This window comes from Lepisma saccharinum, chromosome 29 (genome assembly GCF_977018435.1).
Source record: "Lepisma saccharinum chromosome 29, izLepSacc3.1, whole genome shotgun sequence".
NCBI classification, from domain to species: domain Eukaryota; kingdom Metazoa; phylum Arthropoda; class Insecta; order Zygentoma; family Lepismatidae; genus Lepisma; species Lepisma saccharinum.
In genome coordinates this window covers 17161388-17177471 of record NC_139257.1, presented here as the reverse complement: position 1 = coordinate 17177471, position 16084 = coordinate 17161388, and the positions used below count along the sequence as shown (strand labels likewise).

General features: G+C 40.1%; 1 protein-coding gene across 1 annotated transcript in view; it reads left to right on the top strand.

Annotated features, from left to right (window-relative positions):
* Nucleotides 1-336: 336 nt before the first annotated feature.
* Nucleotides 337-16084, top strand: part of LOC145981229 (sodium-coupled monocarboxylate transporter 1-like) — a 59897-nt gene continuing 44149 nt past the window's right edge. The window contains exons 1-4 of the mRNA XM_083114374.1: nucleotides 337-561; nucleotides 4074-4233; nucleotides 11575-11640; nucleotides 12257-12308. Coding sequence (XP_082970500.1) covers nucleotides 377-561; nucleotides 4074-4233; nucleotides 11575-11640; nucleotides 12257-12308 — 463 coding nt within the window. The 5' untranslated portion in view covers nucleotides 337-376. The remainder of the gene's footprint in view (nucleotides 562-4073; nucleotides 4234-11574; nucleotides 11641-12256; nucleotides 12309-16084) is intronic.

The window sequence follows — 16084 nt, the reverse complement described above, 5'->3', positions numbered from 1 at the left end:
CGGGCCTGCTTCGGCTATGCTCGGAACTGAAATGTGTAGATTTGTATAAAAATGCATGATTTCCTTACTTCGTTTATTCTCTATATTATTCTCTGTAAGGCATGTGTTATATATAGGCATATTCTCCGAAATCTCATCTTTACATTGATGTACGATACGCATCACAATTTTGTTTCATAACTGCTGTCACAATTCTTAAAGCTACCCCTTCAGATGGAAGATTCAATTGATTTGAATAGGAGAAAAACACGTTTACACTTTGTTTAGACTCAACACGTGCTGCTGTAACGTCACCACTAATACGGTAAATTGTAGAACTTCAATTTTTTCAGGAAGGAGACATAAATTGTGGGCAATCCGAAGAGTCGCGGCCAAGATGTTGACAGGGAACGAGCAGTTTGGCTGGGAGGACTATTTGGTGTTCTCCGTGATGCTGGGCCTCTCGGCGGTCATCGGAATCTACTATGGCTGCTTCGGGAAGAGGCGGAAGACCACCAGCGAATACCTCATGGGAAGCAAGAAGATGCATCCGTTCCCCGTTGGGATGTCGCTCATCGCAAGGTAGGGTTGGGGGTTCAATCTCCTCCCAAATATTACAATATTAAACTTTTACAAAATGTTATTTGAAAATAAGGTTGTACTGAAGAAGATCCATTCATGTACAAAATATAAATATAGTTTAAAGTGGAATTCAAACTACTATGTGTCTCTACCGAGAATCGAACCCAGAAACTCTTGATTACAAGGCGACGACGTTACCACCACGCCAATGGGGAGGCATCTATTTCATATATAGTAGTAGTTTTAAAAATATATACCGGGCGCGTCAAAAAATGTATACACACTTTGAACTGTCATAGAAAATTTATTTCCCAGCCTACAAGGTTAAATTTCTGGGACAAGAAAGGCTACAGTCCAATTTGAAAAATAAGTGTATTTTCTGGTCAAACTGAATGTTCCAAATGGTGGTTAAAGTAAATGTTCAAAATGTTGGCCTTCAGCATCGATACATTTCTGAGCAAGGGTCACGTGAGAGTGGTAAGTGCTAGTAGTGTGCTACGCATTCTGAAGAAAGGCAAGTTGCGTGTGTACATTCCAAGGCTGGTGCAACAGCTAAGTGACAACGACCCAGATCGCAGGGTACAATTTTGTGAATGGGTTGAAGAGATGGTTACACGTGAACCGGGATTTATGGGTAGCATTGTGTGGTCGGATGAAGCACAATTCAAACTTAATGGAACTGTCAATAGGCATAATTGTGTGTACTGAGCTGAAGATAATCCCCACATTACTGTTGAAAAGGCTGTGAATTTGCCTGGCGTAAATGTGTGGTGTGGTTTGTCTCCTAGGGGACTCATTGGTCCTTTCCGTTTTGAAGGTACTGTAACTGGAGAAAAGTACCTAACAATGCTTGCTGATTCAATTTTCCCTGCCATTCGTGCAATGTACGGTGATGACAGGTTTTATTACCAGCAAGATGGCGCTCCGCCGCACTATCATAGGGATGTGCGAGCTTACCTGGATCAAAATGTACCAGGCCAGTGGATAGGCCGCAGGGGGCCAATCGAGTTTCCTGCACGCTCTCCAGACATTACGCAGCTCGAGTTTTCTTATGGGGCACAGTAAAAGATTAGGTGTACCGTCGTCAACCACGTAACCTGGACACGCTTTCGGATGAGATTCAAGCGGTGTGTGCAGAAATCCCATTAGACACTTTGGTGCGACGTACGCAATCAGCCGTGACTCCTGCTCAGAAATATATCGAAGCTGAAGGCCAACATTTTGAACATTTACTTTAACCACCATTTGGAACATTCAGTTTGACCAGAAAATACACTTATTTTTCAAATTGGACTGTAGCCTTTCTTTTCCCAGAAATTTAACCTTGTACTTTGGGAAATAAATTTTCTATGACAGTTCAAAGTGTGTATACATTTTTTTGACGCACCCGGTATTACAAGAGCCATATGAAACCCTTACAAGTCCAATAAACATCGCAGGGCAGACAGTAAACAGCTCACATTTACATGAGGTATCACGTATTATTTACAAAACGACTTCAAGGCTGCAACACTAATCAGGTGAGGTTCAAAACACCATTTTTATTTCATTTTAAAGATGGCGCCACCTATACACACTTGCACCAGTCAAGAGGAGTGCTTTCTTGCCCTCTGTCAGCATAAAACTTACAGAAATTTCTCTGCAAATGAAAATTCAATATCTTTCTGCATGCTTACCACACCAGCAAGTTTACTAATGGAGGAGAAAGTTCGACAATGGCCTCAGTTCGCAGGCAAATGGGTGGAAAGGACTTCGCAGTGGCTCATAAGTGACTGCACGTGGACCCCAAAGACTTATTCTTCTTAAGGTACACAGGCGCTAACTCAAAGTTGACGATATCTGTAGATCAGCAATAGGTCTGTGCTAACATGCAGCAAACTTCCACAACCCTACATACAGAAATCTACTCAATAAGAAACAAAAACAAATGAAGGTTTATATTTAACTCTCCCTTGTATGTTATAAATAGCAGCAGTAAAAGAAATTCATTGTCCAGTTCAATAGTTAAAGGTTTCCGTAAAGCTTACACTATTCTACCGTTAAAATTTAACAGCCGACCTGTTGATTTAGAATTTCCTTCTTGAAATGAGCTGCCAAATAAAACTGTTCTAAAATTACTTGGTGATGAGGCTTTATATTGCTGAAAACTCTAAATATGCTGGCCAAGGCAGAAGTTTATTTTCTTATAAAACGTGAACTAAACGTAACGTTTCAACCTTCTAGCAAGGTCTTCTTCAGACTCTGCACCAAGTACAAATGTAAGAAGGTACAAAACAGGACGATATATATACACAAAAATACTCCCCTCCAGACTATTAGAAAGTAGTTCAGGAACAATCTAGCAGGTGGCTTCCCCTTGTCAACTGTAGTTTCACCTGAAAGATAATGTGGTTAGACTCTTTATCTCATGCTCTATTTCCTTCATTCTTCTTCCTTCTTCTCCCCTCTTTCTCTCTTGTCCTTTCCACTCTTTCTAACACCTCCTTCCATTCTTTGTTTAACGTCAGTCCCCCATTCCAGTTCATTCAGTCTTCTTCACCTTTCTTCTCTATTTCCTTGGCCTCCTTCCATTTTTTTAACTAGTATTCTCTTCTCCCTTCCTATCTGCTTAGCCTCATCCCACTCTATGTCATGTCCTGTTCGTGTGTTTAAATATCGCATTTCTCTCTCTCTTAAGTCGTACATCATCCCTATGTTGTTTTGACCTGTCTTTCAGCCTCTTTTTCGTTTCTCCTATGTACACACTCTGACATTCTTTACATATAAGAATAGCGAAGAATGCAAAGAAGAAAAAGGAAAACAGAGAAGAGGAAGAGGAAGGGATTATCTACGAAGTGAAATGTATAATTAGGGAACGCATTTTAAGGTGCAGCACCCTTCCAAAAATATATGTTTTCATACCGATCGTTTGAGATATGTATTTTAGGACATGAAATCAAGTAAAATGAACAATCTTTGTTGCACATTTACTTAAAATTATCACATTTATTCCCTTTTTACTCCCTCTTTGATGATTCAGCACCATTTTCCTTCCTTTTCTTTCATGTTTTGTTAAAAAATTAGACAGGAAAATAAAGGATTTTCGCTCTTCTTGAAAAGCTACATAAAATCCTATAGTATCATTTTGTAGAGCAGAACGAGAGCTATAAAATGGTATAATATAATCATTGCAGCCCCAACAGTTCCCAAGATAATGTAGCAAAACCCGCGAGAAAAAACACAAACTTCAACAAAGCCTACTCGGCAGAACCATTACAGTTCTCTACGCGGTCCGCGCGCATTATATACAGAGGCGTAGAAAAAGAGAGCATAAAGCCATTTTTTCAACACCTTTTTTCGCACCTTCTTAAAAACATTTTCAGAACCCTTTTCCGCCTTTCCCAACCATAATTTTACACCTAAAAATCCTTTCTCTAGTTATAATCACTCGAAGTGCGGTTTGGACGAGTTTTGAAACATGATAAGCATTTTGCGTTGAGGCAGATAGTGACACATTTCTTGTTCCATTCCAGCTACATATCAGGAATCACGCTCCTCGGAACTCCGTCAGAGATCTACACGTATGGGACTCAGTATTACGTCATCATCATCGGCATCATCATCATGGGATTCACCGTGGCCTACGTCTACATCCCGGTCTTCTGCGACCTCAAAGTCCAATCGTCGTACGAGGTAAGGCTCTTGCTTAATTCATGTGAAATGTTCTGATTTGATTGATTTGGTGTTTAAAGTCCACTTTATTCACAGCAAGGTAATCGGGACTGGGCTTACACTTTAATGTAGGATCCGAACCACTATGAGCCTCTATAGCGAATCGAACCCGGGACTCCCTTGATTACAAGGCGGCGACGATACCACTACGCCATCGAGGAGGCTTTTTGTGAAATGGGGTAGAAAACAGTCTCGATTGGGTGCGAAAACTGGGGGGAGGGAAATGACAGTTTACTTTTCCTTGGTAGACAAGGTGAAGGGGGATTCTCCCTTTCTCATCGCCGCCACTGGTTACGAGGGTATACCAAAAAATAGCTTTCTCTATTTCATTTCAATTTTAAAACTTTCAAAACATACAAAGAATAGAAATTGACACGAATATTTTGACTACAGTCACACATTAAAGTGCATAAACCGCTAAAGATATATTGGCGGTGCATCAAAATAAACACAGAAATGCATCGAAGGACACTTTTGACATGTGCTGTTCCGTGTGATGCAGTAAATATGCATCAATAAAGATGATCAGACACCAAAAACGCATCATACAAGGATATCAGACACCAAAAATGGATCAATCAAGAAGATCGCACACCAAAAATGCATCGTACAAGGATATCAGACACAAAAAATGCATCATACAAGGACATCAGACACCAAAAATGCATCAATGAACACGATCACACACCAAAAATGCATCAATCAACAAGATCACACACAAAAATGCTTCATACAAGGATATCAGCCACAAAAAATGCATCACACAAGGATATCAGACACCAAAAATGCATCAATCAACAAGATCACACACCAAAAATGCATCATACAAGGATATGAGACACCAAAAATGCATCAATCAACAAGATCGGTCACAAAAATACATCATACAAGGATATCAGACACCAAAAATGCATCAATCAACAAGATCACACACCAAAAATGCATCATACAAGGATATCGGACACCAAAAATGCATCAATCAACAAGATCGGACACAAAAATACATCAATCTCTATTTGATACCATTCAGGTTCAGTATTCAGTCTATTTCTAAAGTAATAGGGGAAGTAGGGGGAATATGAGCTTAGTTAAGGTTTTTCATTAAAAAACTAAAAACCCGTATTTGTTACAGTTTTAAACGCTTCTCCGTTTGATTCCTCAGCTTGTTTTTACTTTGAACTAAAATAGATGGAAGAAACAGATAGTTTCTTTTAAAAACAATGTGAAGTTGCTCATATTACCCCAGACACGGGGTAATATGAGCAAAGACCAGGGATAATATGGGCCACTGCAAATAAAGCTGGATATATCAAAATTTTTACATTTTTTCCTTAGTGCACCTGTTAGTTATTACTATTTATACTCTACACAAGCACAATCCACCACAAAAGGAATGTGTCCATCATCACCACCCAAAAAATCATTTGCAGTTTTCACATACAATGTTTACAACGTCCTCATGCCACTCGCTGCTATTCTCACACCTTAACAATTTTTCTCCATTGAAGTCATTGTTTCCTCCGCAAACAGGACACATACAACCGTCATCAGTTGAAGAATGATTAAATCATTCATTAATGTATTTCATTGTTATTTGTTTATTTACCTATTTGTTTATAATATTGTTAAATTACATTCATTTCTTTAATTTAAATGTTCTAAAGACCAGAATAATTAATCTATTAATCCAAATTTGGAATATTGTACAGTCGAAAATAGTTGCTCATATTTCCCCATTTCTGCTCATATTACCCCGAATACCTCTGCTAATATTTCCCCAAACGCCATGATTTGAATTTCCGTCTCCTGTACCACAATGTTTACAAGCAACGAAACAATTTCATTCTGAATAGAAAGCCTAATCACTACGTTTTCAAATTACTATTATGGCATTTTGTCAGACTAACAACTTACATGTTTTTTTAGCGTATACAAATATTCCTAAATAACTATGAGACTACATTTTGACAAAAACTTTTCACAGACTTACATTAAAATGACGCTGACACGACAAAGACTGTCGCTAGGCTCACGACATTTAGTGGGGCGCTGGTAGAGGCTTCAACGAAGTGCTGCCAACTGTTGGACGTGGAAACGAGATTCTCCTCTTGGCGGTGTGCGCGATAATGCTTCAACCTGCTCATATTCCACAACTGCTCATATTCCCCCGACTTCCCCTACACTGGTTCCAATGTACAATCCAATTTCTAATCAATGATTGAAGCCCTTCTTGTTCAGTCTGTTTAGCACACTCAAAACGTTGAGCTTCAGCTCACTGTTCTGTCCAAAATGGCGTCCTCGAATCTCTTTTTCACAAGGAGGGCGGGTTTATACTTTTGGAGTTCAGTAGTATTTAATATACCTTTAAATGTCAACAGAAAATGCATATTTGGGCTCAAAAAGTATTCGTTTATGTATTTTGTCTTGTTTGTTGGACTGGTCGACGAGGGAAACTTTATCCTCCCTCTGGAGTTATCACTGGCCGAAACCAGAGTTGTTAAAGGTCCTGGGACCAATAAATTTTAATGGGTCTATTTGGTGCAGTAACAATAACCTAACAGAAAAAATTAAATTCGGTCCAAGTTGCGTATTGTTTCATTTCAGTACCGAAAGAACTTGAACCGTATTTAAATTGATAATATTTCTGGACCAGATTGAAATACAGCGTGTCCACAATGAGACTCCAACATTTTAAAAGTCTATAACTTTTTCATTTCAGATTGTACAGCTGTGATTCCGGAAGAAGCAGAAGCAGAAACTCAAAAAGGTTATGTGGTAACGTTTTAGTGCGCGCAATAGCCGTATTGGCGCTGCAACAATCGATTGTTTGAAAATGGAGATTCCAAACGAGCGTACACAGGTTCATTCGAAAGGAGTCCACAGAAGTCAGTAAGACAAGCAGTGAAGAACTGTGTGAACTGTCGACCGTTTCATACCAAGTTCTCTCGCTGCTTGTCTTACTGACGTCTGTGGACTCCTTTCGAATGACCTCCGCACATTTTCTACAACCTGTTCCTGGATTCTGCGGTTACCACCACCGTGTCCTTTCGAAACATTGCCGGTCGCCAAAAACTGGTCACACCACTTCTTTATAGTCGTGAATGTCGGAGGATCCTTATTGTACACACGACGAAAGTTTCGTTGCACTTGAATAACTGATTTTGTTTCTGCATACCACCAGACAACCTGTGCACGCTCGTTTGGAATCTCCATTTTCAAACAATCGATTGTTGCAGCGCCAATACGGCTATTGCGCGCACTAAAACGTTACCACATAAACTTTTTGAGTTTCTGCTTCTGCTTCTTCCGGAATCACAGCTGTACAATCTGAAATGAAAAAGTTATAGACTTTCAAAATGTTGGAGTCTCATTGTGGACACGCTGTACTTTAAACATAAAAAGGTTTTGTTCGGTCCAGAACTAGGGTGACCAAACGTCCCGTTTTGACCGGAACAGTCCTGTTTAGGAGACGTGTCCCGGTCGTCCCGTCCATATTTTAAAAATTCACAATATGTCCAGTTTCATAAAAAATCTAGAAGTTATCTCGATCAAATTTGAGACATTTCATGCTAAAAAAAAAGTCGATGGCATTTTCTAAACTAGTGTCATTGAAACACTGTTTCAAGTTACTCACAGAAATTTGTTATTTTTAAAATTTAGCTTCCCTTTTCTACCACTTTTGGCTAATTGAGCATAACAATGCAAATGCTACAATTTCGTCGAGAAGCTCCGAGCAGGCAGCAGTTTACTGTTCAATTTAGCTCGCGTCACGGTTTACGAGTATATTGTTCTGTATGGGTTCTCTTTTTTCTAGAGCAGCGAATAAATATGACCAAGAAGCTTACATGTACGTACATTCAATGCGGGCATACACGAAGAATTTAAATTCCTGCTTCTCGACACAAACTTAAAAGAATATTCCTATATTCCTTTCCCGGATTCTCTGGAGTAAGAGAACGCGAACGCGTTCTGTGCGCATGTTGAAGGTTGTGCGCCTCGTCCAATGAACGCGCGGAGGGGAGGGGCATTCGCGGGAGGGGGCTCATTCGCGGTCCAGTAGTTTCGTAGTAAACATGTCAGCTCGTAAGTCTAGGGGAACTCTGCATTCAGGAGAGCGCCTCATAGTGTTGAATGTGTTCGAGAACAACTTGTTTGAAAAGTTTAAAACACATGGCTTTTTGTTTTTTACAAATGTTTAAAACGAAGTGTTTGAAACATGTTTTTCAGACTTGTTTAAAACACATTTTGATACATGATGTTTCATAGTTTGTGGTTATTTGCATGTTTTTTGAAAATGTATGTTTAAATTTGTTTTAATTTGTTTCTGTTCTTCGTAGCATCAAAAGACAAATAAACGTGCAATATTATTTGTTCTTTGTGTAAAACAATACACTGGCCATTATTAAGAATAAAAGAAGAAATTGGCAGCAGAAAGCGTTTTGCTTTACGGCCGTTACATCGCGCAGCACTTCGTTGCTTTCATCCCGCACCCTTCCCCACCTAGTCTGGCCCCGCCCAAAAGCTTTCCCCTCTGCGCGTCGCTACTCCAGAGAATCCGGAAAAGCAGTATAGTGAATTGGTGAATGCTAATATCTTTTCTGGTTTAACTATTAATAATAGTTTTATTGATTTATTGATTGCCAATTTTTCAGGAGGGTGTAAACTGACTTCCTTGACCAGTTTCTGGGTCAAAATAATATGATCACCCTAGTGCCGGATCTATAAATCTTCCCCCCCCCCGCAAAGTCACATACAAGGGCCTACAGGATGATTCAAAAGTTCCCCTATAAAAAGTAAAGGACTTAGGCTGGGTACAACTGGTCATGATACAAACAGGTTAGGCTAAGGGAGAACCACATTGGTGCGTTCCAAGCGGACCTCCGCCATATTGAATTCAACTCGGAAATTTTTAAATGGGAACGGGATGATGTCCGTGATGACACTGTTTTATCACACCTGGAAAATGATACATTTGTTACAATCATGCAGTCATAACTTTTCCCTGATGATTCTAGCCTGATTGCCACGCGAGAGACCCGTGGAGGGTCATCTAAGGTCGGAAATTTTCCGGTCTTGTCTAGGCATTAAGCGGCTCTAGGGCCCACCCAGCTTCAAATCAAACGGTACCCGGCTGGAGCGTGGTGATGATCACATCATCTCCAAGATGTCCAACATCGAAAATATGTGGTACTGTACCACCACGAACCCTAAATGTTCCTTCATGGCACGGTGTTATATGCACAGAAAACTTACGCTTTACCTGCATACAAAGTATTCGTTATCGTTTCTGTACCCCTGAGTACCTACGTCTATTTTTTTTTACATACACGAAACCTCTATTAGTCAATAGCTGAGGGCTCCCAAAAGGCTTACTTGTCACCGCCCCTCCCTCCTCCCGCACTGCGGGGTTTTGCGGCTTGTAGATCCGGCACTGGGTCTCCCTATTCAGATTTATATTTGTAGCGTTTACATTTCTGACCCGGACAGGAATTGAATTTATTTGCAATTCCTGGACCTTCAACAACCCTCGTTTAAACTAGAAGTTGCAAGGTCACACTGACCTAATTTCTCCCCCAGCCCCTCTCAAGAAGACATTGCACAACGGCTTCGCAAAATACTTCTAAAAACTGTGAGCTTTCGATAGTTATGGAGGGTCCCGGACTTTATGTTGTAACATATTTTTCAATTGGCTTCTACTCTATTATCGGGGTGAGATCTTTACATATCTGATGAAAATCAGTCGAAATAGACAAACTTGACAAAGCATATTTTGACATATTTCATCAATTTCGCGTTTTTACAACATATTTCTTCAATTTTGTTGTAATAAGACATATTTCTGTATAATTTCGTAATTCTCTCGCACATAATCGGTTATTTCATATTGTTTTCTTCGTAGCTTTAGCACAACGGATAGTTCATATTGTCGATGGCAGGATATGGAAATTACGGAGGAAGAAAGGTGCCGTCTTTTCTTAGTATAGAACAATAATACCCCACTTTTTTATCCCGCCGACAATTGATAGCCATGCAAATATTATTGAGGAAAAATGTTATCTCTGATCGTTGCACGGGAAGTAGAGAAGTTTCGTTCTCATTTCTTTGCCTTTTTCGCTTTTCTGACATATTTGTAATTTTTCATGACATATTTTCCAATTTTTATGACATAATTACATACATATTTTACAGTTTTATAGGACATAAAGTCCCGGGCTCTATGAACCTTTCTATACGTTTAACAAAAGCTATAAAAGATGGCGCCACTTCTTAAAAGAAAGAAATCCGCAGTCAAAGCAAAGAGAACGTTAACGTTTCATCAAAGAGTAGGAAAAAAAATCATTTTAGTTCATTACAAAACCTAAACAAACCTAAGCATTTTGTTTTCAAAACCCTAAGAGTTTAAAGAAGCAATCCTTCAAGATTCGTAAGAGTATAACTATACGTTGCATATATTAAGAATAAAAACTATGAAAGCCTCGAGTGATCGGTTAGTTCATATCAACTTTGCAGCCTGATCATTAGCAGTGCGTAGTTAGAGATCGGTTAGTTCATTGAACTCTCCAGCCTAATTATTGCCAATTTTGAGGGAGCAGGATCATTATCCATTTTGCCTTGACTCATCTCACTCAACAGGTCGCTAGGTGCCGTGGCTTGCCCGAGTTGAAAGCTTCCTGGAGATGAGGCCTTGCTCGAAAAGGTTTATTATTATCAAAAGTAATACGATTCAATGTACTTACGTATTGTAATAATAACGTGTAGAAAAATGCAATACAGACCGAAGTGAAATAAAGAGATCCATGAAAATATTCTCGCTTGCTACCGACCAGGTGAATCGTAGAGAGGATTCCAAGCTTTCGAGAACTATACTCTGTCCAGGGAACCTCTGGAGCGAGCGAGCGAAAGCAAGTCTCTGCGCAAGTAGTGACACGAGAGGACTCAACCAATGAACACGCGCCAGAGAACGGGATTGCTTGGAGGGGGAAAAGAGACTGCGATTACAAGCCTTTGCCACAGCGTGTACTGCTTTGCTCCGCCCACTCACATTCTCCCCTTTTCTACCGATATGCGCGGCCTTGCTTCAGAAATTTTCGGGATAGAGTATAAAGTCACTCTGATCTTCAGAGTAGAAGTATTTTCATCATCCGTCGCCAGGAAAGCTTCAAGACTTCAGAGAGAATCTTGCCCCTATTTAAAAAGGAGAGTCACAGTCATGGTTTTCAGTGTCCCGATGGGTGTTATGACATTTAATTTGCTATGAGAGACGTAATATTGTAAAGTCAGCTGTTTGCTTTTGTATTCCAGTATTTGGAAAGAAGATTTGGAACGTCCGTGAGAACGATGGCTTCAGTGGTGTTCATCCTCGACCAGGTAAGTGTCTATTCTCCTTTTGGAAAGGAGTACAAAGTTTTGTCTGTATGTATGTAGCTTCAAGCCTTGATTTTTCTTATCTCCGTTTACACATGTGCAGTTTAGTGACACTGGCTCCGTCTGTGTTCCAATCAACCTCACTGCATAACGTTCTCCACCGAGAATCGAACCTTGAGTCACTTGATTATTACTCTATAAGGAAGGGACTCTAAACGCACTGCCATGAAATTAGGCGGCTGACAGAAGTTCGCGTTGTTGCCAAGTCGGAGCACAACCATGTGTTCGGAGGTTTAAGAGAATGGAAGATCTCATTGTAGAGTTGGTCTTTGTAAACCGTGTGATACAAACTGACCGCATTTGCTCGAAAGGTCAAGGATGACACAAAAGTGCCCCGGAGAGAGGTCGGTCTGACGCTCGAACTAGGCAACGCAGCCCGGTTGACGTCACACAGTAACTCGCTGTACAAATGAAAGCTAAAGATAACAGAGTGTCGAGTAGTCACAAGACCTGTTAGTTCCAACAATCTCATCCTACTGTTTCCTGCTAATGCATCATCTAGTACTTTTTCTGTGAAGTGATTGTTGTAATAATGCAATTTTTAATCTTTATTTTGCAGTTCTTGTGCATTCCCATCTATATTTACGTTCCTGCAATAGCGTTCGTTCAAGGTAAGTGCATATTTGTTTCACTTCGTAAACATTTGCATTTTCTATTGAAAAAAAAACATTCTTAGACGCTTCTGATATTACAGAATTAGACTGCTACACTTGTAGCAGTTAGTCAGGTTTGGTGATGGGTTACACCAGAATTGGTGTTATAAAAAGCTAGGTTTGGGGGGATCAAACCTAGAAAGTTTTTAAAGCCGGTTTCGTGTTTACACCAGAATTGGTGTTACAAAGAGGCCGGTTTCGTATAACTGATTTGTTTTTTACTTCACTTTTATGCCACTTTTGGCTAATTACGAAGATGAGGATGAGGATGAGTGTTGGCATGATGAAAATTGATGAAGGGACACCCACAAAGAACATGAATGCCCAGGCCGAGATTCGAACTTAGGATTCCTGGCATCGGAATGCGCTGTGCTAACAACTCTGCAACGGATGTCATCTACCAATTTGGTGTTCCGTTACGCCAGGATTGATATTATAGAAAGATAGGCTTGGTGTTGGGTTACAGCAGGATGAGTGTAATGGAAAACTAGGTTTTTGTTGGTTTACCAAAGGATTGAATTATAGAAACTAGGTTTGGTGTTGGGTTACACAAGGATTGAATTATAAAAACTAGGTTTAGTGTTGGGTCACACAAGGATTGAGGTTATACAAAACTATGTTTGGTATTGGGTTACACTAGGATTGAGGTTATACAAAACTAGGTTTGGTGTTGGGTTACATAAGGTTTGAGGGCATACAAAACTAGGTTTCATGTTGGGTTATACGAGGATTAAGGTTATACAAAACTAAGTTTGGTATTCGGATACACAGGGTTGAGGTTATACAAAACTAGGTTTGTTGTTGGGTTACACTAGGATTGAGGTTATACAAAACCAGGTTTGGTGTTGTGTTACACAAGGATTCAGGGCATAAAAACTAGGTTTTGTGTTGGGTTACACAAGGTTTGAGGGCATACAAAACTAGGTTTCATGTTGGGTTATACAAGGATTGAGGTTATACAAAACTAAGTTTGGTATTCGGTTACACAGGATTGAGGTTATACAAAACTAGGTTCTGTGTTGGGTTACACTGTAGCCTGATAAGTTAAGTCCCGATATGCGCAGATCGCTGCGGAGCACTTCCTCTTACGTCATCCTCCCCACCACTCTTCTACGTACTGGTGTGGCCTTGACACTACGAGTGGTGCCAACTCAGTTAAATTAAGCTAAAACAAATATGACAAACTATTTTTACTGTGTAGATTGTCGGTGCCGGCTCATATCAGTCTATCAGGGGTTCCTTTGATTTAATCCGGTCTTTGAAAATGCGTCCGGTGCGCGGATCGTAAACTGTAGTATTACGCACACGCGTTAACGTTTATAACGAAGAGAAACTACTGGGCGAATGACTTCATTTTCTGAATGCGACATCGAGCAGTGGCCTGGGTTTTTGTAAAGCCTAGTGGGGTGGGGGTTATTTTGTTTATCGTACAACAATCACTACGAGAAGGCAATCTGATAACACGCTTTCCTGTGTTCTTTTTTAAAGCACTGAAATGTTCTTGCTCTTTACTCTTGGCTGCAAATTTTTGAAATGCAAAAATCAAATCATGCCGGGTCCAACGAAATCCACAATCTGCTCTGGAAAGCCCCTTAGAGGACAGGCCAGATAAATTGTTTACAATGTTGCAACATACTTGCGAAATCAGAAGGAGTTACATAAACATAAGTATAATGTTGTTGAGTCCACAAGCACCGCCACGGGAGTATCTAAATGGATGGTTTCTCAAGTTTTAAAAGAATTGGATTGGATTGATTTGTTGTTTTAAGTCCACTTTATGCACAGTAAGGCTAATCGGGACTGGACGTACAGTTTAAAGTGGGATCCGAACCACTATGTGCTTCCACCGGGAATGGAACCCGGGATCCCTTGATTACAAGGCGACGACGCTACCACTGCGCCATCGGGAGTTCAAGTTTTAAAAGAAGGAAAAGAGCCGTTGGCGAAAGCTGAGCTGAAGTTCTGTACTCCGACAGGTAGAAAACAACCCAGGAAAAAGCGAATACAAATTTCGTTGAAAATTCTCAGACCAGCCCGCTCCCTCCAGGTTGCAACACTGCGAACCAAAGTCGCTGCGGAAAATGGAGAGGGGAAATGTGGTGTGAGCTGCGCAACAGCTATTTGCAGCGTCTATTTTTTAAACTTGTCAAGTTATAGGATTGAGGTTATACAAAACTAGTTTTGGTGTTGGGTTACACAAGGATTGAGAGCATAAAAACTAGGTTTGGTATTCGGTTACACAGGATTGAGGTTATACAAAACTAGGTTCTGTGTTGGGTTACACTAGGATTGACGCTATACAAAACTAGGTTTGGTGTTGGGTTACACTAGGACTGAGGTTATACAAAACTAAGATTGGTGTTGGGTTACACAAGAATTGAGGGCATAAAAACTAGGTTTGGTGTTGGGTTACACAAGGTTTGAGGGCATACAAAATTACGTTTGGTATTCGGTTACACAAAGATTGAGGTTGTACAAAACTAGGTTTGGTGTTGGGTTACACTAGGATTGAGGGTATACACGACTAGGTTTTTTGTTGGGTTACACATTGATTGAGGTTATACAAAACTAGGTTTTGTGTTGGGTTACACTAGAATTGAGGTCATACAAGACTAGGTTTGGTGTTGGGTTACACAAGGATTGAGGTTTTACCAAACTGGTTTGGTATTCAGTTACACAAGTATTGAGGGCATACAAAACTCGGTTTGGTGTTGGGTTACACTAGGATTGAGGGTATACACAACTAGGTTTTTTGTTGGGTTACACAATAATTGAGGTTATACAAAATTAAGTTTGGTGTTTGATTACACAAGGTTTGAGGCATACAAAACTAGGTTTGGTGTTGGGTTACACAAAGATTGAGGGCATACAAAACTAGGTTTGGTGTTGGGTTACACTAGGATTGAGGGTATACACAACTAGGTTTTTTGTTGGGTTACACAATGATTGAGGTTATACAAAATTAAGTCTGGTGTTTGATTACGCAAGGTTTGAGGACATACAAAACTAGGTTTGGTATTCGGTTACACGAAGATTGAGGGCATACAAAACTAGGATTGGTGTTGGGTTACAGGTTTTACCAAACTGGTTTGGTATTTGGTTACACACGGATTGAGGGCACACAAAACTAGGTGTGCTATTGGGTTACAGTACACAAGGATTGAGGTTTTACCAAACTGGTTTGGTATTCGGTTACACAAGGATTGAGGGCATACAAAACTAGGTTTGGTGTTGGGTTACACTAGGATTGAGGGTATACACAACTAGGTTTTTTGTTGGGTTACACAATGATTGAGGTTATACAAAATTAAGTTTGGTGTTTGATTACACAAGGTTTGAGGGCATACAAAACTAGGTTTGGTATTCGGTTACACGAAGATTGAGGCCATACAAAACTAGGTTTGGTGTTGGGTTACAGGTTTTACCAAACTGGTTTGGTATTCGGTTACACAAGGATTGAGGGCACACAAAACTATGTGTCCTGTTGGGTTAGAGTACACTAGGATTGAGATTTTACCATACTGGTTTGGTATCCGGTTGCACAAGGATTGAGGGCATACAAAACTGGGTTCGGTGTTGGGTTACACTAGGATTGGGGGTATATACAACTATTTTTTATTTTGGGTTACACAATGATTGAGGTTATACAAAGTTAAGCTTGGTGTTTGGTTACACTAGGATTGATGATATACAAAACTAGGTTTTGTGTTGGGTTACACAAGGATTGAGGTTAT